This window comes from Panthera tigris, chromosome A1 (genome assembly GCF_018350195.1).
Source record: "Panthera tigris isolate Pti1 chromosome A1, P.tigris_Pti1_mat1.1, whole genome shotgun sequence".
Taxonomy (NCBI): Eukaryota; Metazoa; Chordata; class Mammalia; order Carnivora; family Felidae; genus Panthera; species Panthera tigris.
In genome coordinates this window covers 189,265,302-189,289,170 of record NC_056660.1, presented here as the reverse complement: position 1 = coordinate 189,289,170, position 23,869 = coordinate 189,265,302, and the positions used below count along the sequence as shown (strand labels likewise).

General features: G+C 46.6%; 1 protein-coding gene across 1 annotated transcript in view; it reads right to left on the bottom strand.

The window, feature by feature from the left end:
* Positions 1 to 289: 289 nt before the first annotated feature.
* Positions 290 to 23,869, bottom strand: part of ADAM19 (ADAM metallopeptidase domain 19) — an 81,179-nt gene continuing 57,599 nt past the window's right edge. Inside the window, exons 10-23 of the mRNA XM_042993687.1 lie at positions 22,222 to 22,306; positions 20,957 to 21,096; positions 18,802 to 18,979; positions 16,228 to 16,317; positions 13,869 to 14,064; positions 12,571 to 12,679; positions 11,054 to 11,258; positions 10,239 to 10,316; positions 9,996 to 10,104; positions 8,788 to 8,932; positions 7,883 to 7,967; positions 7,338 to 7,562; positions 4,689 to 4,841; positions 290 to 3,920 (exon numbers count right to left, since the gene is read on the bottom strand). Of these exons, the coding sequence (XP_042849621.1) occupies positions 3,867 to 3,920; positions 4,689 to 4,841; positions 7,338 to 7,562; positions 7,883 to 7,967; positions 8,788 to 8,932; positions 9,996 to 10,104; positions 10,239 to 10,316; positions 11,054 to 11,258; positions 12,571 to 12,679; positions 13,869 to 14,064; positions 16,228 to 16,317; positions 18,802 to 18,979; positions 20,957 to 21,096; positions 22,222 to 22,306 (1,852 nt within the window). The 3' untranslated portion in view covers positions 290 to 3,866. The remainder of the gene's footprint in view (positions 3,921 to 4,688; positions 4,842 to 7,337; positions 7,563 to 7,882; positions 7,968 to 8,787; positions 8,933 to 9,995; positions 10,105 to 10,238; positions 10,317 to 11,053; positions 11,259 to 12,570; positions 12,680 to 13,868; positions 14,065 to 16,227; positions 16,318 to 18,801; positions 18,980 to 20,956; positions 21,097 to 22,221; positions 22,307 to 23,869) is intronic.

Below are 23,869 nucleotides of genomic sequence, written 5' to 3'. Positions count from 1 at the left end.
CTGAGGAGAAACACAGCAGACGATCCCAGGATCATTCTTTCGTGCCTCTAGTGACCCCAAACCTAATTAAACTAGACTAGCCTGTGTCCAGGTACAAAGGTAAGCAGCCCTTCTCAACTGGTCATGGGAAAACCCTTTGCTGTGGCTTGGGGTCTTTCATTGTGGCCTCACAGATGGACTGGTTGTCTCTGTGGGAACTCTTCTGAGGAGTCCTCATGAGATGGACCCTATCCAGGCTGAGCAGTGGGAGATTAACACCAACAAAAAAGAACTGCCAAACCAGACAACATTTCGAATGACAATTTATTTTAATTAAATACAAACAAGGGGGGGAAAAGGCACCATGGCCCATTCAAGTATTTTGCATAGATGTACAAATATTGTAAACAATTAATAGGTGGACAAGAGAGAAGAGGATGTTTTCCGTGAACAATCTCCAAATAAAAAGAAAATTCACATGCCCTAGATCCCAGACACATACACACAGCAGATGGTGTGAGAGGATGAGCAGAAGGGTGGCTCTGGGGACACTGGCTTGGATTCTGCAGAACCCCTCTTAGCAAGCTTCCCTAGGGATGGGGCACCTTTCCAGTTGGCGTTCCCTTGGCTTTCTTGGGTGGCCAGCAGAGCTGTTATATACACATTTAACACAATCCTGACTTTAGAGCTGGTCCCCCATTTAAAATACACAAGTCTTCCATACCCTTTGCCAAAAAAGAACAAATTTGAACATAGGTAAGGGGAGGTTTTATTCAAAAGGATTATGGCAAGAGACAGCAAGGAGCTACTGCAGTATGGAGAAGGGGCTCTCACAATACTATAGGATCTGCAGGCATCTCAGAGCTGGGGCAGAAAAGGGCTTTTACAGGGAGAAGTAAACAACGCTAAAAACAACCGACAGCAAGTCGGTCCCTGGGTAAAACTCCCACTGAGACAGGCGGATGGGGATGCTAGCTCCCTTGCGGTCCCTTGAGGTTTACTTTTCAGAGATGGCTCCCAGGTTCTTAAGAAAAACATTTACAGGGCTGTAAAACTGGCAGGTTAAGTTAGCTTTTAAAAAGATTTCCATACAGCTCCATCTGAACAAAGGACTGGTTAACTCCACCAGCTTTAGCTAGGCTCGTCTCCCCACCAGACTCTGAACTTGGGCCCACCCTCAGCCTGAGCCAACCTACGGCCCTTCTGTAGCAGCCCCCCACAAGGAGGCTGAGTGCAAGGATGCTCCTACTGCAGTTCTTTCTAGTCACATCCACTCCATCCTATCAAGTAAAAGGCCCCTTTATGAGCTTTGAGATACTTGCAGATCTTACAAGAGCTCACTTGAGCATTCCCCCCACTGCCAGCACCCTGCCCCGAATGCAAGTTCCCTTTCCTTGTCTTGCAGTAATCCTTTCAAATAAAATCCCTTTTAACCTAAGGCCATATTTGTTTTTATTTGTCACCTCAAAGCAGCACAGGGCACAGGAAGGAAAAGGGAGCACGCAGTGGTCAGTCTCACTCTTGGGCAGCCTGCTCAGCCTGCCAATACGGTGACTCCCAGTCCCTGGACACAGCCAGAAGTGAAACAGTAAATAGAACCGGCCACCAAAAGTCTCCATCAAATATAAAAAATTCGACCTTCTTCCAGTTCACAGTACAATTTTATGGGATAGAGGTGGTATTAAAATAACGGAAAACAAAAACAGAAAAAAAAGAAAACACAACCCAGGACTCTTTCTGGTATGGCTCCAGGGAGAGTGGATTTCAGGTTCAAAAGGCTCATGCAGCCACAATGGCTGTGGCATTTTCACTTCAGAGCCTTCGACCTCCTGGTATGTGGGAAAAAAAGCTAGACATACCACAGGAACGTCTGTGAAGCATGCAGGTGGGCATAAGGGTGACTTTTTTTTTTTTTTTTTTTTTTTGCCAGGGTGTCTTCACCTTTACTTTTCTGGGACCCAACCTTGAGGCCTGGGCATTTGGAGTAGCACAATTACATGGAAGGCTGTCCCCTGACCTAATCAGGCAGCAAGGAAGGTGGAAACTGGCTATGGGGATCAACCAGGGCCCTTGTCTGGGAGACAGACGCATGAATATCAGACTACCTGAGGGAAAGGAAACTCATTTTCCTGAGATCTTTCTAAATCTACCTCATGTGTGTCCCCAGGGGTACATTCCAAATCTCCCACTTGTCTAAAACCCGAGAACACATATCGAGCACCTGTTGTGTACAGAGAACTGTAAGGGGGCCCTGGGTTGGTGGCTGGGGAGTAAAAGCTCAAGCTTCTTCCTTGTACTGAGGTTTTCAAGCGTGAACAACGGCTCACTGCAGGAGGTGGGGACAGCACAGCACCCTTCTGGGGGTGGAGACCGCCACCAGAGAACATCTCCAGTGACAAGTTGTCCAATTTAGCAGAGCACCACAAAGCCTTCCTTTCCTGCTCTGGGGAGGGCAGTACCCAATGCCAGTGGCATTTTCCCAGCTGCTTCGAGTTCTTTTTATAAAAGTCAGATAAAGGCAGTGACCAGAAGAAAGAACACGAGGAAGTGGATGATAAAAAGCCTGGTGGCTCCAGCTCTGACTCTGTTCCATCAAGACTGCTGACTGCTACTTCTCTACAGATCTCTAGGGACAGGTCAGCTCTTTGCTCAGAGGGCAACAACCGTGACTCCAATCAGTAACCAGACCTAGGGAGAGGCTGGGGTTCTGCCCCCTTTGCCCTCCCTGAGGACCTTACTTAGATTTCCACCAGGGAGTAGAGGGTAAGACACCCTCACTCTGCTGAGGTCACAAAACCCAATGGGAAAAAAAAGCTTCGACCCCCACAGCCATGGCCTGAGTGTCCTCTGGTCAAGAGCCGTGAGAACCACATAGGAAATCCAGTGGCCAACCCTTGCAGCAGGACCCTCACTTGTAACTCACAAGCACCAGGTCTCTGGGAGGCTGGGACTGCTGAAGACCCACTCACCGCAGCACCACACCTTAGGTAGATCTGAGTGGGGAAGGAGAAATTTCTGAAGGGAGAAATCAAAAGTGCTGGGCACTTATTAAGACAAGGAAACAAAAGGCAACCAAGAATGATCCCGAGGTGAGAGCCACAACTTTGGCATTGGCTCAGAGGAGGCCCAAGCCTGGTGCTCCCTCTGCTGTCTATACTGCCCACAAATAGTACCTGTTGGAGTCAGGGCGACCCGTGTGAATAAGGGGAGGTGGGGGTTTAGAGGGGTGGGAGGGGAGCAAACTTCACTTGCTCACATGTGGCCACAGAGCCAGGAGTGGTGGCCTCGACCAGGCCCTGAACAGGGCCACGGTGGAGGCTGGCCTGACCCCTCTCGATCTCAGAGCTAAAAGGGATGAGTAACTGCCCAGCCTCTGTCAAGCCTGGGACCTTTAAGAGAGATAGAAGAAATGGAAAGCTCTCATGTATACCCTCCACCACAGGATGTGGATGAATGGCTTCTCCAAGCCAAGTTGTGGGCTGAAGGGCTGAACAGGACTTTTCCCAGCTGGGCCTGTATGGTGATACAGCCCAGACCATCCCCACTGGCACCTCTGAGGTGACAGGCCAACCCAAGGGAGGTTGGAGGAGAAGCTTCCATTTGTCTTCATCTGTGTTCTCTCCTCCCTTCCCTGGGGCAGTATATTGCACAAAACAACATTTTGATGCCACTGGACAGTAGTCTCTCTGGGCCTCCCAGGAAGCCAAGGAGGCACTGAGTCAAGAAGGAGATTTTTGGAGATGCGGTGGTTCTGGGAGGAAGGAAAGAGGGGAGGAGGAGCTTGGAGGTGGCCAGACATGCTTCTTCCAGGTTCCATGGCCACGGATCCTTTGGGATGAGGTGGGGTTCAGAGTCCTCAAGGAAAGGCAGAAACCCCTTTAGAGGGGTTAGATCTTCGGGCCAATCATCCCCCCAGCCCTCTGTGATCTGTATTCAGGAAACTGTGGAAACAAAGAAAGGGGAGGGAGAGAGAGATCAGCTAAATGTTGACCAATGGGGTCAATGGGATCTGTCCTCTTGCTTTTGACAGGTCAGGAGGATAGACCGTCAGCTAGGAATGGTTTCCCGTAGAAATGTGTCGCCGTGCCTGTGCATCCAGACTATCAACCCTCCAGTGAGAGGTGAGGTGATGCCCCCAACCTGAGCTGCAGTTCAGTTTACACATTTCCCAGGCCTGGTGGGAACAGAGGGCAGTCGGCCAGCTTCCTCGCCTCCTCCCCTCTGCCCCAACTTCCAGGACTGGCAGCCTGAGAACATGTCAGCCCCAGGGGAGAGGGAAGAAGATGGGCCATTTGTAAATAGCCTTTCACTAGCCAGCAGTGTATATAAACTAACTGCCTTGACCTTCGCAGCAGCCTGATGGGGCAGACTACTGCTGCTTCTTATTGCCTCTTTCCAGAGAAGGAAGCTGAGACTCAAGAATGATTTGCTCAGGGCTATTTGGCTGGCCAGTTGCAGATCCAGGTTTGAAGGCACCACAGTTCAGACTCCTAAGCATCACCTTTCATATGAAAGAAAAAAAACTCTAACCCTAATTTAAGGGATAGTCATGCAGGCACCAGGAAACACTAAGGTTTGGTCCTTGGCTTTTGCTCTGGAAATTCATCCCTGCAAAAAGGAGCATGAATTGGTCTGTTTTCTCAACCACATTCTTGCCTCTTGGAGCCCTCTGACTCCAGCTGATACCTTGAGGGTTTCCACAGACTCACCTTTGGGACAGGTGCTGCCAGAGGCCGGGACTGAAGAGGGGTAGTGGCAGTGGGCCGCAGCACGGAGGCACCACCTGGCCTGGGGAGGCTCTTACGGCCTGGCACAGGGTTAGCCGGCAGTGCCTTCTGTGGCGGCCGCGGCCTAGAAACATCCTGGGGAGAAAGTCACAAGTCTTACTCAAAGGCCGGAGGGGCCTGTTTGAAAGAAAATGCTCCCAATATATTACAGATCAAAATCAGATGAGAAAAAAAGGATATACTTTATGGTCTTATTTTTTTTTTAATTTTTTAAAATATTAAACCTTTCATTTTCTTAAACCAGTTTTGTAAAGTGGAGTGTAATATACATACAAAAATGTGAATCATAAATATACAACTAGATGAATAATCACAAAGTGAGCACACTTTCATAATCCCTACCTGGGGCATGAAATAGAAGATTAACAGCCCCAGAAGTATCTACAGGCCCCTCCCAGGCATTGCACTCCCCTACTGCCTAAAGGTAGCCCAAAGGGAATCCTTGTAAATGGCAAAGTGGATCATGTCACCATGCCTCCACCACTGCCCCCTTCCCACGGAATGCAGAGCAAAGCCTTGACCAAAGCCTGTGGCACAGTCTGGCCCCTCCTGATTCTCTAGCCTCATCTAACTCCTCAGGCCCCAGAGCCATGACCTTGATGCTCCTTCCTTCTGCGGGACTCTCTGCCATCATAAAACCTCCTATCAGCAGGTCCTTGGACCAGGAAAACTCTCTCCTCTCTCAACCCTCACGGTCTGCCAACTCCTGCTCATCCTTCAGCTCTCACTTCAAATGTCACCTCCTCAGGGAAACTTTCCTAGATTTCTTAGAGTAGATCAACTCTTGCTGTAGTTCCTTCTGAGCACCCTGGAGCTCTCCTTTATAGCACTGATCACCACTGTAACTACACATGTCTGAGTCTCTTCCCTAGCAGAATATGGGCCCTGGGAGGCACGGATGGCATCTGTTTTGCCCTCCAGGGCCTGGTATAGATTAGAAGCTCCTAAATATTTGTAGGGGATAGAGGAGGCTACAAAGTTTCACCACTACCTCTCAAAGGGTGGTCCCTAGAGACCTCCAGGGTGATTACCTAGCTAGGAATGGTGCAGCTGAGATCTGGACTGCGAATGCCCCCAAGAAAAGATGATGCTCCCTTCAGCTCGGGGGATCCCAGGGCCTAAGCCAGGACCTGGCACACAGGGTGGTGAAGGGTTTGGAGTTAGAACCGGGTTTGAAGCCTGGCTCTTCCACTTACAAATTCATATGTTGCAGCCCTAAGCCCCAGGACCTCAGAATGTGACTATATTTGGAGACAGGAACTTTAAAGAGGCAATTAAGTTAAAATGAAGCTGTTAGTATGGGACCTAATCCAATCTGACTGGTGTCCTTGTGACAAGAGGAAATTTGGACACAGAGACACTGGGGCCCAAAGGAAGGACCAATAGAGGGCATGGGAGAAGGGGGTCATCTGCAGACCAGAACCAACCAACCCTACAGACCCCCGATCTTGGATTTCTAGCCTCCAGAACTGTGGGAAAATAACTTTCGGCTGTTTAAGCCCTTGCTCAGGGGGTCAGTGGGACTCAGGGTCTCTCCAGCTGACGAATGCACTTGCCGCCTCTGCTTGTCATTTCTGACCTCTTGCTCTTCTCCCTTCTTCCCTCTCCTCTTGCTGCCTGTCCTCCCCCTCCCTTTCTGCATGTATATTTTCCATCCCACCCTTGACTCAGATGAGAAAAATGGGAGACAGGCAGATTCACATCATTGGCGACCCAAACCTGATGCTCTCAACTCTGCCGAACCATGATCCTGCCCTGTGTTCCAGGGAACCTCCCAGAGCTGGTGCCAAACCCACGGATGGGGTCAGCCGGGGTCCCAGTGAAGCCCAAGGAAAGCAGTCCCAGAAGGAAAATAAACAGGTCCTCTGCCCCACTTGAAGGGTCACACCAGAACACACAGGACAGCTCTGGAAGGTACCGTGCTGGGACACTGCCTGGGAAAGATTTGTGCCTATGCTGTGGGAACTCCTGTAAGACAGGCACAGACAGGCCAGGTGAACAGGCTGCTGGCAGGATGACTCACACCTTCCAGGGGCCTCTGTCCTTGACTGCCCTCGAATTAGCATCCCTCAGTTAAGACTTCCCGACTAGTGGAAAGTTCAATTTGGTGGAATAAGTACTGTGATGAGAGAGGTACAGGGGCACGAAACTCAGGCTTGGGGGTCAGAGAGGGCTTCTGGGGAGGGGGAGTGACAAGTAGGAGGAGATCTGAGGATGAACAGGGCTGGCCATGCAAAAGGAGGAAAGAGTGTGCCAGTCAGAAGACAAAGCATTCCCAAAGGCCTAGAGGAGAGAAAAAGCACAGCAAACTGAAAGAAGTTCATTGAGGGCATTGGGTAGGTAGTGGCGTGTCAGAAAACAAGCCAACCAGGAAGGAAATCCTCTGCAGTTCAGGGGCTTCCTGAGGAGTAAACTTCCCCAAGGTCACCTCTCTCACCCTCTGTGTGCCCCTGCATTCACCAGGATGCAGGAGAAGTGGTCGCTCACGACTCAGTGAGCTCCGTCTTCACAGCCTCTGTCATTCCTTGCTGCCGGTGGCCTTGAAAACAGCATTGCTGAGAATCTGCTTACCTGGGAGAGGATGCAATTTGGTGCCGGGGGAACTGGCCGGCTGGGAGGAGGCCTCCTGGATGACTCTTTCCTCTCTACTTGGGACCCGGCCCCTGGGGAGCTCCTAGCAGCCCTGCTGAGGTGCATTGGCAATGGTGCAGGTGGGGATCCACCATGAAGATAGTCTGGAGGGGGCCGAGGAGGAGGTTGGGAGGGCTTCCGTGGGGTTTCAGGGGTATTGGTCACCTGTATGCATAAGACAAGGAATGTCTGAGAAACAGGAGCCCTCAAGATACTGAAAAAACTCAAGGAAGGGTGTCCCTGTGTGTCTCACTGAGAAGACCAGAGACCAAAGGAAGGACATGCTGACCTGCCAAATCTCCAGGTTCCCAGAGGTCAGGTACAATCTTTAAAGTCATTAGGGGATGTCGGAACCAACTGAATCTCTCTCAAGCCAAGTTTGGCTTTTTTACCAATCCCACAGGCCCACAGAGCCTTAGGAAAATCCAGCAGGGTACTGAAGGATAAAGGAAAAGCGGCAAAATTCAATGGTGCAGAGCCCTTACCTTTCGCTTGCCCTGGGGAGTCTGCAACTTAAACGTTGGGTTAGCATGGCCAGTTCCACTGTTCTGAGACACCCTGAAGGGACAACTGGTAACAAGGAATGGGGGAGAAGGAAAAGGGGAAATGTTCATCAAGGGTCACTGCCTGAGTTCCCTCTGGCCCAGAATAGTCCAGCAAGCAGCTAAATCTCCCCAAGTCTTCTCTGGAGAAGTGAAGACTCCCTACATATGGAGACACTGTGTGGCCAGTGGAGAACTCTCATGTAAAGAGTTGCCCCTTACAAAACAGAGTTTTCCTCATCACCTTCTCTTTACCCTTTTAAGAACTTGCTCCCTCAAGGAGACACAAGGATGTCACCAGCCATCAACCAATTCCCTTCAGGCATAGATCCAGAAAGACTTGGGATTTTAAATCCTTCCATGAAAAGTATAATTTAATAGGGGACTCAAAAACTACACATCCCCAGGATCCAAAAGAATGAATCACTGGGAGGAAAAGAAAGCCTTTGTCTTGAGTCGATATCCAGCCCCCCCCCACTCCCGCCGGGACTGACTTAGGTTAGTCCACCTGTATTGCCTCAGTTTCCTGCTCTTTAAAATGGAAATCAAATCAATTAAAAAAAAGATGGCAAACAGACTTCATTTTACATTTCAACTTGAATTGGTTAGGGGCAGTCTGATGAAAAGGATTCTGAAGTGACAACCAGTAGAGAATACTTAGAGTAAGATCAATTAGTAATGTTTGCCACATTGGCGAAGCAAGGCAGAAGGGAAGATGGCGGCATGTACTGCTCATTTGCCTTCCCTGATTTAGACCCACTATCACCAGTTGTTTTTACCCGGTTCTGCTTACAGAAAGCTTTATGGTCCATCAATGGACCCAAGTCCTTCATGGCACCCCATCATACCTGAACTGTTGCCTCAATTTGGAAGGGAGGGCTAGAGGCTTGAGCTGGCCCAGTTTGTTGTTCTGTTTACAGTAGTGGTACATCAGCATAAGGAATGCCAGCACAAATACGGCCGTGAACACTCCGGCTATCACAGGACCAGCACCTTCCAGAAAGAGAACCCAAATTAGAAATTTAGAAGCTATTTGGGCTGCAGCAGTGGAATTCAAACACTGTATTCCTGATTCTTCTTCAGATATTTTATTTGCACTTAATTTGTATTATTTATTTTAACTTAAGAAGTATAATAAACACACACACATTATGTACCCCTAGGAAACCGCTAATATTAGCTTAAACAGCCAGGTCAACTTGCTTTGTGCAGACCTCATAGTGAAGCTTCTCCAGACACTTCTGTTTAATTTAAAAGTTCCTTTTGAGGCAAGGAGTTCAAGTTCTATTATTATTTACCACTAGCTTTTAGCCTGAATCATGGTTTTTCTGGACACAAAGCAACCAACCCCAGATGCTGAGAGGCTGAGACCAACCTAGGACTAAAAGTCTCATGGATAATCCACAATTTCATATTTGGTTTCATCAAAGCTGCCTCAATTGTCACAAATTACAAATTTAAATGTACAATGTACATTTAAATGTACAATTTAAATGTACAGACACACTACTTTTGTCTGTTTTATAAACTAGAGTTTCTTCTCTAAGAGATTTTGTTCACACAAAAGTACTTTGGTATTAAAAAAAAAAAAAAAAAAAGCTTGAAAACCAAAGGGCTAGAATCTCTGTGGTTTACACTAAAAATTGTAGTACATTTTTCTGGTTGTCTGTTTCTCCATTTGAAGCTTGTTCATCCAGGGAATCTGAACCATTATAATGTGCCCCAGGTTCATGATTGTTTTTATGTGGCTGAGAAGGACAGGTTGTCACTCCACTATCCAAAACTAGATGAGATCATTCAATAACCTCTGATCTGTCTCAATCTCTCTTTCAACCAAGCAGTGTTGCTCTCCTCAGTAGAAATGATAGAGAAAGAGCAACTGACATGAGCCCCACAGCAGGCTGCCAGCCTCAGCCACTCTCCCACTTGACTCTTCTTTTGTGTTCCTTCGTCTACAAAATCAGGATAATGGAGCTGACTCATTCTTTCTCTACAACAGGCCACCCACCCAACCTCACAAAAATGGGCAGAGGCTCTGAGCAAGCCAGGCACTCACTCTCAGGGGGCATGGGCCCACTGTCGATGCTGCCCCCCTGGCCGGGGGTGTTGCAGAAGGGTGGGGCCCAGCCTCGGAAGCAGTGGCAGTTCTGGTTGTTGTTGCAAACCTGAAGCGAGGGAAGGGCACAGGTGTCAGCACCCTGGAGAGGTCCAGCCTCCCCTAGGGCCTGCCCCCCACCCCCGCCCCGCCCCAGTGGACATCAGTGCAGGGGAACCCCGGAATCCCCCGGGGCACACGCACCCCATGGCCATTGCACTTCTTCCCACAGCCTTCCGTTTCAAAGAAGGAGGTGTTCCTGCACTGCCCCTCGAAGCAAATCTGTATTGAGGAGGAAACCAAACTGTCAGTGCCACAGAAGGGACACTGGTTAGCAATCAGGAGATGGGGGTTTTACACTTAGGACATATGGGACTCGAAAATGCAACTCACTTCAGGTTATTACACTGAAAAATTGAAAATGACCTAAAAACCAAGGACAGGATGATAGTTAACTAAATTCTGCTATTAGTTTTATGATGAGGGAGAAAATAATAAACATTATATTAAGACATTATATTTAATATAACAAATAGATGTTATTACATTCTATATTAATATGTTGGTTATATGTTAATTACTTAAGTGTATATTAATATGCATTAATTTTAATATTGTCCTTAAAAATAATGATGGTGACAGCAGTCTACTCTGTGCTATACCAAATAAATGCTTCACGTGTTTTTTCTAATTTCCTTCTCAGTTAACTCTGAGATAGGTGCCTTTATCTTCCCAAGGCTCCTGGATTAGAGTCAAGTCCATTTCTTAAGTCATATAATAATTCATGATGAGGACAAAAGTGATAACAGCTAGCCCTTCTAAGTGGTTTACAGGGATTATCTCATTTAATCCTTACAACAGTTCTCTGGGGTGGGTCATGCTATTACTGACATGTCTTATAATGGAAGCCATGGAGACACAGAGAGGCTGGGAAGCTGGGATTTGAGCCCAGGCACCTTTTCTCCAGAGCTCACATCTCTCAGTCACTCCCCTCTCCCTTGAGTGAGACTGGGACTCACATGGTTGTAGCCACACTTGGTCCCGGTCATCACCAGGCCCGGGTCCAGCATGTCCCCCTCCTCCTCAGGACCACGGTAGACATGGGTGCCCCGGCATCGGATCTGCCTCCCGTTCAAGATGATGGTGGTGTCAATGGGCACTGCATTGGACTCCAGGGGCCGGGCCTCAGAACTCTGACACTGGATCTTCCCACACTTGGCATCTCTGAGCCCAAGAGAGAGGGGGAGGGAAGGAGGTAGAATCAGAGGAGGGGAAGAACTGGGGGACAGAAGAGCTTCAATCTTTCATTGCTCAGGAGAGCAGGCATGGATAGGGGAGGGGCCGAGGAGCAATGAGTGTGCCCTAGGGACTCAGCAGGAGAGATCGCATGTGAACTTAGACTAAGGATAGAAAATTAGATCCTTGTCCCCAAGCAGATCTGTGCCAGACAGCTGGACTTGGGAAGTCCTCTTTACTGCAAGGACAACTGCCTTACCTGAGCAACCTGCCCCTTATGCTCCACCCACCCCCCTGCATCCAGGAGCTACAGCCAGAAGCCTGGTGTCATTCCCACTCCCCATTCTCCCTCACTCCTGCATTCAAGTAATTCCCAAGCCCTGTCAATCCTCCCTCATATATATTTACCCCAAATCACACCTCCATCCTTTTGTCACCTGGACAGCAAGAAACTGATCTCCCTGCTTTCAGCCTTGCCTCCACTGGTGTCTAATTTCCAAACTCCTCTCAAGCTAAAGTCCAAATTCCCCTAGTCATGCATTCAAGGCTTTTCATGATCTGGTCTCCCTGCTCAACTGTCCAGGTTTGTTTCTCAGTAGCTCCCTCTCCACTGTACCCCAACATTGTACTTGAACTATAACAAACTGTTATCAGCTGCTTTTCACACCAGTTTTCCTCTACTCATCTATCTACTCTCCCTCGTACCAGCACAAATCCTTATCTTGTTCAACTGGATAATTTCTCCAGATCTCAGCTTAAGCACAGTTTCCCTTGGGACACCACCTTGACCTACTAAGACCGGATTGGGTGGCTCTCTCCACATTCCATTATCATACAGTATCATTTATTAAAAGTTCCATGTACTCAGCATAGTATCTGGTACACAGCAAACCTTCAACAGATGGATGGATGGATGGATGGATGGAGGATTGGGTGGATAGTTGGTTGAAGGAAGGAAGGAAGGAAGGAAGGAAGGAAGGAAGGAAATGAATGACAGGGCATTCAGATGAGGGTATTATTAGCATTCCACAGAAATGACCCAAGAGAGCTGATTCCCTGCTCAACTGTAAGAAGGACCCAAAAGGAAGTCTGACCAGCTTTCTAGGAAGCACTGCCATTGATACCCTCCCTTTGACTTCCTTAGGCTGAATGGTATATCATCCAAGAACAGGCCTGGAACAGCTGTCTGACTCTGACAATTTACTTAAAGACCCAAGTGGCTGAGGTGGACAGGAGTGAGGACAGAACAGAAACTGCTCTGTCACTCCTCATCTTATGGGGTCAGCCCTATGGTCATCACCTCATGTTGCACTTCTTGTGTTCCCCATTCATGTCCTTCCCGCAGTTTCCAAAGGTGTCCCCTGCCACATTCACCTTCTCAAAGCAGAGATCGGGAGCGGGCCGGGCTCCTGGGTGGGCAAGAAACATTTATCAGCACACTAGCCAACTTTAGGAGAAGTCAGAAGCCCCTTAAGGTAAAAAGCTAGCCCTTGGTAAAATCATGAAGTTAAGAACATTTTTTGGGGGGGAGGGAATGTTGAGCTTTTTCTTCCTGTATCCCCATCAGATTATTCCACCCCCAACTTCTCATCAAGACCTACTCATAGAAAAGGATGTTATATCAATTCTTTATACCTTACTGAGATTGTATACCTGTGGGCGGTTTGTGTGCTAAACCTACTGACTAATTAAAAAGCCCTGTTCCATTTTAGATTTTAAAATAGGTAATATACGCACAAAATTATAAAGAAATAAAGCATGTCTTGATATTTGTAACTAGCCATTCCAGCTCCTACTTCCCCACAACCTGGAGAAGCCATCACAATTAGCAATGTATCTTCTATCTTGTATCTATCTTGTGTATCTTCCAGAGATATCTATCTAATTAAAAATGGCAGCAATGTTTTTTTCACTTAACCTATTGTACGAAATGGGTTTATTCAGTACATACAGAGTTGCCTCTTTCTTTCATTCAGCTGCATAGGGTTCCACTACAGGGATGTACCAGACTTAATTGGTCCCTACTGGAGGATATATAGGTTGCTATTGCTATTACTAACAATGTTGCAGTGAATATCCTTATAAACCTATCTTCACATACATGTGCAAATAGAAGTGTAGGATATACTCTTAAGTAGCAGAATAGATTGGTCTGGTTGTATGGTACATAATAATTATTAAATTAATTTAATTAATTAAATAATTATGTTAATTTTTCAGTCTTTGTCAATCTGATATATGAAAAATCTCATTTCATAGTAGTTATAATCTGCTTAATATGAGTGAGGTTAAATATCTTTTCATAGCTAAGGGTCATTTGCATTTCCTTTTCCGTCTCCATGATCTGCACATTCTTCTGTTGGTTTATTCTTACGCATTTACCCACTATGAGAATTTAAAGCATCAAGGAACTAGGAAGAACACTGTCCACTGTCTCTCTCTGAAAGCCTACCCTGAGTCAAGGGGAAATAAAAAGGGAGTATCTAGAGATGCGATTTTGAAACCAAGGATCTAAGCTATGCTGAGGGCATGAAGGGGGAGGCTGGCTTGGAAGTGGTGAGGCAGGAGGAGGGACATTCTCTGTAGGAGAGTCCTTACCAGGCCCCCACAACTGCTGGCACTGCTCCTGGTAGGTGAGGCACATGCCATTGTAGCAGTAGGCCTGGCCGCCCTCACAGGGAGTGCCGTCCATCTGGTAGAAGTTGGTGGGGCATTGGGGAGACTTGCCCGTGCAGAATTCTGGGAGATCACACTGCCGTGCCTGTTCACGGCACAGGGTCCCAGGGGCCAGCAGCTGGACCGAGGAAGGAGAGGGGAAAAAACAGTCAATTTCCCACAGGCCCTCAACCCTACAGCAAAGGATTCGTGAGCATCACTTTTGTGGAAACACAATTCCCCATTTCCATTATTCCAGAGACCGTTATTTTGCATGACCTCGTTAGCTCAAATCATCATCATCAGCCTTACAATATGAATAACGACTCAGAGTTTTCATGGTGTTTTCACAAATGCTAGCTCATTTTCTCTTCTAAGTTTTAAGAAGTAGATAAGAAAAAAAAAAGAAGTAGATAAGAATAATATATATGCGACAATTTACAGTTTACTAAGTAAACTGCTTTACTAATAACAGCTACTTTTATGGAGCTCCCATGTAAGTGCCCAGTACAAATATTCCCTCATTTACTTTTCATGAGAGTCCTAGGTAATATGATATAATTATCCCTATTTTACAGATGATGAAACCTGAGGCAGATGAGGTTAAGCAATGTATCAAAAGTCTCATGGGTAGTAAGTGGCTGAAGAGCCAGGCCCACTAATATATACACACAAATGTGTGTCCACACATGCACATACATACACTAAGCTAGTATTCACAACATCTCTGAGTTTACAAAGCACTTTAGCAATAATATATCCCCATTATGGAGCCAAGCACTGGGCTAAGTTACACATACTTATCCTATGTGATCCTCACAATATCCATGAGGCAGAAGCTGCTATTTGCCTCTTTCTGAAGATAAAATAACCCAATCAATAGCACACCTTGGGCAAATGGTAAAGACTAAGTTTCCAGCTTCCCTTTGAATTTTTCAGCTTCCCTTCCACTGGGTGCCTAGACTCAGATGGTTAGTAGGCTGCCACCAAATTGCATTACCAGAGCTTGGACTGAAGGTCTCAGACTCTAAGCCTCATCTTTCTGCACACGCTTCTCTCCAGAGAATCCTTTCTGAGACTCAAACTGAATGGGCACTGTCCATACATACTTATTCTTCAGGCCAACGTCCAAGACTCAAAGGGCCCTGCCCAGCACAACCTCCATGGGGAGACACCAGGTCTACTCTAGAGTCAAACCTAATGGTGAGTTTCCCCAGGCCTGCAAGGAAAGGTGCATCTGAGAATAATGCCCTCCCTACTTCCAGGCGACCCCACACAGGGGAGAGAGAAGGCAGAGAATGGGCCCAGCTGAGCAGCTTGGCAAAAGCATGGAGCCTCAGCTGCAAGGGTCAGCACTGGCCGTGTGTGGAGGAGGAAGACGCAGGACAAATCTCTACCACCAAGGAGCAGGATGGAGATGGAGAGGACCCACCTGGAGCCAGCCTGCCTAGATTCAAATACCAGCTCCTTAATCAGCAGTGGGACCTGGGGCAGCTACTTAACCTCTCTGGGCTAGGACAGAGTAAATGGGGATAATAACTTTCTCATGGGATTGTTAGAATGAATGCATTCAAATAGAGCACTTGAACAGCATCTAGCACATAATGAGCACTTAGCAACTGGTAAGTGGAAACATTAAGTCCACAATTCCTAGCCGAAACTTTGGGGCCAGATGGGCTCAGACTCCTCAGATTTCAGAAAGCAGACATAACACATATGTACATACACATGTAAGTATATGTATATACATGCCTTCATTACATATGTATATTATATAACCTCCAGCAGGGCCTGGGGTTATACTTTATAACCAAACACATTAATATTTCTGCGACATTATAAATATTCACTTTAAGTGTGTCTTTTTTCTTAAGTTTACTTATTTTGAGAGAGAGAGGCAGAGAGAGAGGGAGATAGACAATCCCAAGCAGGCTCCACATTGCCAGTGCAGAGCTTGAGCCAGGGCTTGATCTCACCAACTGAGAGATCATGACCTGAGCTGAAATCAAGGGTCAGACACTTAACCAACTGAGCCACGCAGGCACCCCCTGGACACTTATTTTTTGAAGAAAAATCTCCCATCTTCCAGGTGGTACAGCCCTCTGAGCTGATTTGAACCCAGCGAGGCATGGCATAGGAAATGGTAAACTTGGAACAAGTGGCATCCCAGCTCCATGTTTCTGAAACTTTGATGCCATCACTTCCCCACCATGGAGGCTGAATTCTGGCCACCAGCTCCCAGCAGAGCACTGGGCTGTCCGGTCAGAACCCCGGGCAGGGGGCAGTGGGGAGGACCTCCTACCTTACACTGGTGACAGCAGGCACCGTGGGCACACTCCGCGCCTTCTCTCAGGGTGCAATTAGAGGCATTGCAGCAAGGGTTGTTACATTCCTAAGGAGGCAAAGGGGAGTGGCCATGAGCCTCGGGGACAGCAGGGCAGGGAAACAGGGGTCAGGGTGGGGTGAGGCCTCTCACCCACCTCCCACATTTCCTCACCCCTCCCCCATATGCCCCTGGGGCCCAAGCTCCCCAGAAAGTCTTTACCAATAATTTCACTTTATAAGTTTATCATGAAGGCAATGTATACTGATCACAGAAAATACACAAATGCATAATCATCAATAACATCACAACTCAGACACAACTACATTTTGAGTGTGAATATTTACCCAGGCCTTTTCCCTTTCACATATATAGATACATACTTATTTTGCAAAATCCTAGTATCCATACTGCTTTTTAACGTAATACAATATGTACATTTCTTCCTGAAATCCTATAATCTTCAAAAACATGATTTGTAGCATAAACTTATACTACATAGGAATACTGAGATTTTTCTCATCCCCAATAGAACAGTCAGAGACCCTGTCTTCTATTGCTGCCCCCTGTGTCCCCACACATTCCCAGGGGCTTTAATCCCATTTAAAAAATGGCCATCAAAAGCAAGGGCATGCGGGAACAACTTCCGAACACAGTTTATGTCAGTCCTGGGGCCTGCTTCCTCAGACTTCTCTCACTATCTGCAGCTCTTCCTCAACCCGCACTGGCCCAGACCTTTCTGGGAAAGAAGATCTCCAGGGGTTCCATGTTCTCCTCTCTTCCTTCTTGCCTTATGGGTCCTGATTTGCTGATGTATAGCATGAGACTTAAAAAGATGATGAGACACCCCAATGACTCTAAGTGTCCTTATCCCACTCCTACTATGTTCATAGGCCTATTCTAAACCATTTCTTGACAATGTGCCAGGCTCCATATGCACAGGTCCATCACAGCCTTGTGAGGCAGGATTGCTCCCAATTCATAGACGGGGAAATGCAGCTCAGACAGGTCCTATGGCTGGTCAAGGCACACACCCGGCAAGTGCTGAAGCTGAATTCAAGCCATGTCTGCCTGGGGCTTGTCCCATGCTTATGAACCATATCATAACCATAATGGTCCAGGTGTAGCATGTTGGAGGCATGCATCCCATGCCTGACTACGATGCCCATCTGCTTGTTTCCCTAGGAGAAGGAATAAGGACACTTTCCTTCCATTAATCTCCTACCATCCTGGGCCCCAGGCAGACTGTGCTTCTCCCGCTTCAGGGCATGCTTCCTCCTCTAGCTAAAATGTGCCCTCTCTCCTTGTCCTCCTTAGTAACTCCAGAAGTCACACTCCTACCTGAGTAGAGCAGCTCCTCTCATACTGCAAGTGCTCACAGCACAATGGCATTGGCCCTCCTAAGCCCTTAGCACGGATTGTACTCATACACTTTCGCAATTATTTGGTCAGTGTGTGTTTCCTCCAATAGACGATGTGTTCCACAAGGACAGGAACCACATCTATTTTTGCTATCCATCCTATCCCTAGCACCCAACATAGTATCCCACACTCAGTAAATATTTGCTGAATAAGCAGCTGCTCTGAACATAAGCCAAGTGGCTGAGCACACTCATGGACTGTTCCTCAACCCCACTAGACCCTCCATGATGATGGAGAGGGGCAACTCCCTCCTTTCTGATGGGTCTGGACTGATCTCTTTGAACTATGGTGGTGAGAGTGGCAGAGCCTTTAACTAATTCTTGATTTATTATGAAAGTTACGTGCTGACCTTAAGAACAAAAATCAAACCATAGAGAAGGCTATAAAATCAGTCTTACACACACCCTCAGTCTCCCCTCCACACTTTACTATTTTGCATATGTTAACGTACATATTTCATCCTTCAGAAAATAGACATGAAACTATCCAGTTCTGCTTTTTGCAGAACAACACACATCTGCCAAAAATGATAGAGCTATGCTGCATGCCCTCGACTCATCTGGAAGATCAGAAGGAAGGAACGAGCCCATACACAAACAGTTCTGTTCCTTCTTCCTCCTAGAAGCCCTTTCCAGACCTAACGGTACTTCCTACATCTCCTTTCAATTACCTCTTCTTCAGGATACACAGTACATAATGAGAATTTAGCAAGTGCAAGCTTGCTATTTTAAGCAACCTCAAAGCCCAGGTTCAAGTTCATATATCCAGCTATGTGGTCTCCAGAAGAAATTCCGTGCAGCTGGAGGACCAAGGAGGCCATCTGTAACTCTACTGGGGTTACATAATCTCTACTGGGGAGATTATGGGTTTTGGTTAGACCACACTCTCACAGGAAGAACTCCACCCTGACTTGGACACCAACAGTGCCAACCTCAAACTGAGAGAGTCTACATAAATGGTCCCTATTGAAAGCTTACTTTCCACATCTTATTTGTGATAGGGTCTTTGATAGCCATGTGTATGTGGGAGATGCCTATGACTAAGAAGTGTTCAGTTGCATTCTCTTTGACTTTAAGATTTAAAACCAATGAACATTCTTCCCTTCCCACTAGCACTACGAAGACACCTTACCTCTTCCTCCCCACAGTCACATTCTTCCCCATCTTCCAGGTACCCATTCCCACACCTCCGGCCTCCATACAGCGTCCTGGTGTCTGGCATATTGGAGAGACACATCCCACCGCCTGACTGTAGATACCTGTCCAGCTCCTTCCTGTTGCATCTATTGAACACTCTTGGAAAGGGGTGCCTGGCAGAGAATAAGGGTGGAGTTAGTTGGGAATCTGGGCATCAAGCAGCCAGAACAGTGTTAATCCTGCTGCCCATAAGGCTGATTCCACCTAGACTCAGACCCCTATAGTCTCCTACATGCATTCTGTTCCCTCAGAACATCACTGATACATTATCTTACAATTTTTTCTAAGCATTAAGAAATATTAACCACCCCATAATGTTCTTTTTTTCCCCCTCACTGTGCATGGAGGAGGTATTTGAGAATCAGAAGCAGCGATTTCTGCCCTTTGTAGGAAGGGGTTGAAATAAATAAAGGGTTATGAATGTGTTACAATAGGTCTGAGCCTTAGAGCTGAATAAAATACTAGCCAACTCAAATTTTTCCTAAAGCTGATATTAACCGGAGATTTTCTTGGGACAAAAGACCAAACCAAAAAAGGCCAAGATCATGGGTTAGATTTCTTCATTAGGTCAGTGATCTGATGACCTCTATTCTAAGGATGCAGGGCAACACTCCAAACTCAACCAGCCAATCCACAAATGGATAGTTTTTATCACAAGATCATGAAAGGTTCTGAGTCCTGCTATTGGAAAAAAAGAATCAGAAGTCATATATTCTCTAGTGGCAGGTCAGTACCGCAATGTGAGTCTAAAGGAAGAGGTATCTAATTCTCCAAACCAATTAAAAGCTTGGGGCGCCTGGGTGGCTCAGTCAGTTAGGCGTCCGACTTTGGCTCAGGTCATGATCTCACGGTCTGTGAGTTCCAGCCCCGCGTCAGGCTCTGTGCTGACAGCTCAGAGCCTGGAGCCTGCTTTGGATTCTGTGTCTCCCTCTCTCTCTGACCCTCCCCTGTTCATGCTCTGCCTCTCTCTGTCTCAAAATAAATAAAAACATTAAAAAAAAAAAAAAAAGTTAAACAGTGGAGGGTCCCCTTCAGTTGTCAGCTGTGTCACAAGGAATTTGTTGCCAACAGTTTTTAAACTACTTTAGTAGTTTTTAAACTACTTTAGTAGTATATTTGCATATAGTTTAAAAATGAATTAGAGTCATAATTAATATAACTCTCAACCATATGACTACAAATATGCTTTTTAGATTGAGAAAGGGATAAACTTAACCACGAGCTCTTAGGGATTTGAGCATGACCCATGGAGTTGTATCCTGCATGTCAACATCATCCTTTGTATGTCACAGCTAAGAAGTGACGGACAAACACTGGCAATGAAACTCCAAGAAAACTGCATTTCCTCTTGGAGACACTGGAACACCGTTCTCTAAGAAGCACAAGCAGGCTCTAATGGTTTGGGGTACAGGGAGCACAAACTCCCATCATGATGCCTTCCAAAGAGTGACTCAGGTCTTAGAAGAACCCAGTGCTCTCCACCGTATGAGCCCAGATACTAAATATTAAGAGTTGTGACTAAGAGTTGTGGCTGCTACCAGAATTCTCTCTCAAAGGCTTGGGTTAAAAAAATCCTTCACTGTAAAATACAGGGAGACAGAGCTGGCTTGTTCTTCTTCCTCATGGTACATGCAGTCTGTAAATTCCCTGAGGAGTCATTATGTGGGCATAGATGCTCCCCTTCCTTTCTCTTGTTGTGGAGGCTACCTCAGAACTTTCAGTCACCACTGCCCAAATTCCCTTGGGACAGAGGGACTTAAGTTTTGGGGCTGTTCAAAATGGGTCCTCTTCAAAAATTCATGAAGTGAAAAAGACACATGTGGTCGAGCCAATTTTACAGCTAAAGACCCTAAGACAGAAATGAAGTCTGTCTAGGGTTTCACCAGCACCAAATCGCCTGCTACAGACCTAGTGCTCCTCGCACACATTTACTTTCCTGGTTCTCTTCCAAGGTCTTTGTTGTCAACCGCACTTCTCTCCAAGGCCCCCACAAGAGGTATAACAGAGGCTCTTAGGGCCAACTGGGAGGAACACTTGTGTTGTACCATCCTCACACGCTCTTGCTCTCCTCACCTTGCTGCTTGACTCACCCAGTGGCAGCTGCCATGATGCACCCGCCATCAGCTGCGCTGGCCGAGCAGCAATCCGCAGAATCATGGCTCATGCCGAAGTTGTGGCCCATCTCGTGGGCCATGGTGGCAGCCACGCCAATGGCATTCTCAGAGTGGTCCTGCCCAAGGGGAGAGTTCAGGTCAAGAAGACAGCTCTCCTTACTCCCTATTCCTGTCTTTTCTTAGCCGGGCCTCAAAGCTCTCCACTGATGCCACGATCAGCACATACAAACTTGGTTATGAAAGCCTGTGCTTTTAACTGTCATGCTACATCTGTGTATAAATACGGATGGATAAAGGGGTGGACAAACAGATGGGTGGACAAACTCCCCACAGGTTAGAAATGAATATTCAAAACAGTCCCACAAAGCCAGAGGGAATTTCAAAAGAAGGCAGTAATTTCCTAACCAGGACTTTGAGACAAGCTCTTGTTTCATAATGATAGGCATAAAAACACAAGACCTAGGATAAATAATATTTATCTCTATTATCTTACTATTCTCCAGCCCCTGGTTTGGAACACATGAGGGATCTAGTGACATCACCGGATGTAACATAATCACTTACAGTTTTTTCTTGAGTTTGAAAATTGGGGATAAAGTATAATAAACGAAAATTTCAGGGGCACAAGGGTGGCTCAGTTGGTTAAACATCTGACCCTTGATTTCACCTGAGGTTATGATCTCAGGGTTGTGAGATCAAGTCTCATGCAGGCTCTGCTGACAGTGTGGAGCCTGCTTGGGGTTCTCTCTCTCCCTCTGTTCCCTTCCACCACTCACACCCCACTCTCACTCTAATAAAAAATTGACTAAAAAAAATAAGTAAATGAAAATTCATCCTTGGGTACCTCCATCTCTTAGAACTTAATGACTTCATTTTAAACAATTGCCTTACTAGGGGCACCTAGGTGGCTCAGTCAGTTAAGCATCCGACTTTGGCTCAGGTCATGATCTCACAGTTCATGAGTTTGAGTCCCGTGTCAGGCTCTACGCTGACAACTCGGAGCCTGGAGCCTGCTTCGGATTCTGTGTGTCTCTCTCTCCCCCTCCCCTGCTCATAGTTTGTCTCTCTCTTTCTCTCAAAAATAAATAAAACATTTTAAAAAAAATTTAAGTAACTTCCCTACTTGATCAACTGTTTTTCCTGAAATAATAAATATAAATTTTTTTTCACAAGATGACCTCCTATCCTATGAGGCAGTTTTCTGCCTTCTGCAGCATCAATATATTGGCTGATCAACTCACCATGTTGACTCCTCCAGACTGGTACACGGAGCACATGGCCATGAGGGGGGCCAGCCCAATGGTGGTGCCGTGGAAGGACATACCCCTGGACGAGGGAACAAGAGAAGGCCATTCAGATGGGAGTTGAGAGGGCTGTTCCACTGTGCCCAGGAGCAGGTGGCCATCACGGTTGTTCCTTGGCCCTGCTGACATCTCCAGATCACTCCCAAGGAGAGAGATCCTGGTATTCTAAGCCAACTGGACAACTTCCAGGTCACCACACCTCTTGCTTCCTCTCACCTATTCTCTTACTGCTCCAGAGAAGTGGAAAGAGCAAAAGGTCCCTTTTTCCCACAAATATGCCCATTCCCTGGAAGGAAATGGGCAGGTCTTGTAAAGCTGCATCCCATTCCTGCTGCAGAGGAAAAGGTCAGAGGGAGGGGTTGAGGGAAGAGTGGCACAGGTTCTGATGCTGAAGTGACTCATGACCACTTCCGCCAGCTGCCAGGGTCCTGTGCCATATCCCCGGCTCTGTGGTATGCATATGGGGGTAGGGTGGGGGGATTGGGCAGCAGCTGTGGGGGCTGATGCTTCATTTCCACATCACTTCGAGCCAAGGAAACAGATGTGTCCCATCAGGAGCCTCACAAAGTGCAGCTGGGTGCAAAGATGAGCTGTTTCTGCCTTTGTTTTGCAATTTGTGATCCTAATCTTCCAACAGCCAGCTACATTCCCCCAGTTCAATACATCCCTCTCTCAGCTGTATCCATCCAGGGCAGGGGAGAAGGGATGAATAAAACACTGGTATTCTCATGCATGCTATAAACATGTAATTTATTTAAAGGTCTACAGAGAAATTCATTATGTGGTACTTTCATATTGTCATGTTTGTCTTCTCATCTAGACCATGATATCTTTGAGAGCCAAGATGGCCTTATTTATTTTGGGGTCACCAGAACTTAGCATAGAATCTGACACATAGGGTGTACTTAATAAATGTCTGCTGTATTGAAGCCAAATTCTTCTTCAGAGAAACAATCTGCAAAAGAATACATAAAATAGGGGCGCCTGGGTGGCTCAGTTGGTTGAGCATCCCACTCTTGGTCTTGGCTCAGGTCATGATCCCATGGTTTGTGGGATCAAGCCCCAACTTGGACTTTGAGCTGACAGCATGAAGCCTGCTTGGGATTCTCTCCCTCTCTCTACCCCTCCCGCCACTCTCTCTCTCAAAATAAATACACATTAAACAAAATTAAAGAGGGGTGCCTCGGTGGCTCAGTCAGTTGAGCATCCCATTTCAGCTCAGGTCATGACCTCACTGTTTGTGAGTTCAAGCCCCACATTGGGCTCTCTGCTGTCAGAGCAAAGCCTGCTTTGAATCCTCTGTCTCCCTCTCTCTCTCCCTCTTTCTGTCTCTCTCTTACAATAAATAAATAAACTTAAAAAATTAAAAAAAAAAAAGATTATAAGAAAAGAATACATAAAATACATGCAAATTTATATGAAGCCCCACAGGTTATTTTATAAACTTAGACATAGCTCTAAGGAAGTCCTACTGGATTCAAGATCTTTCCCAAAGCAGGACATCAGGCTTCCAAAATTCAGGCAAAACCCAAAAACTTCCTAGGTGAATGTATCATTGTGAATAATCAGAGTCCAGATTTTTGGT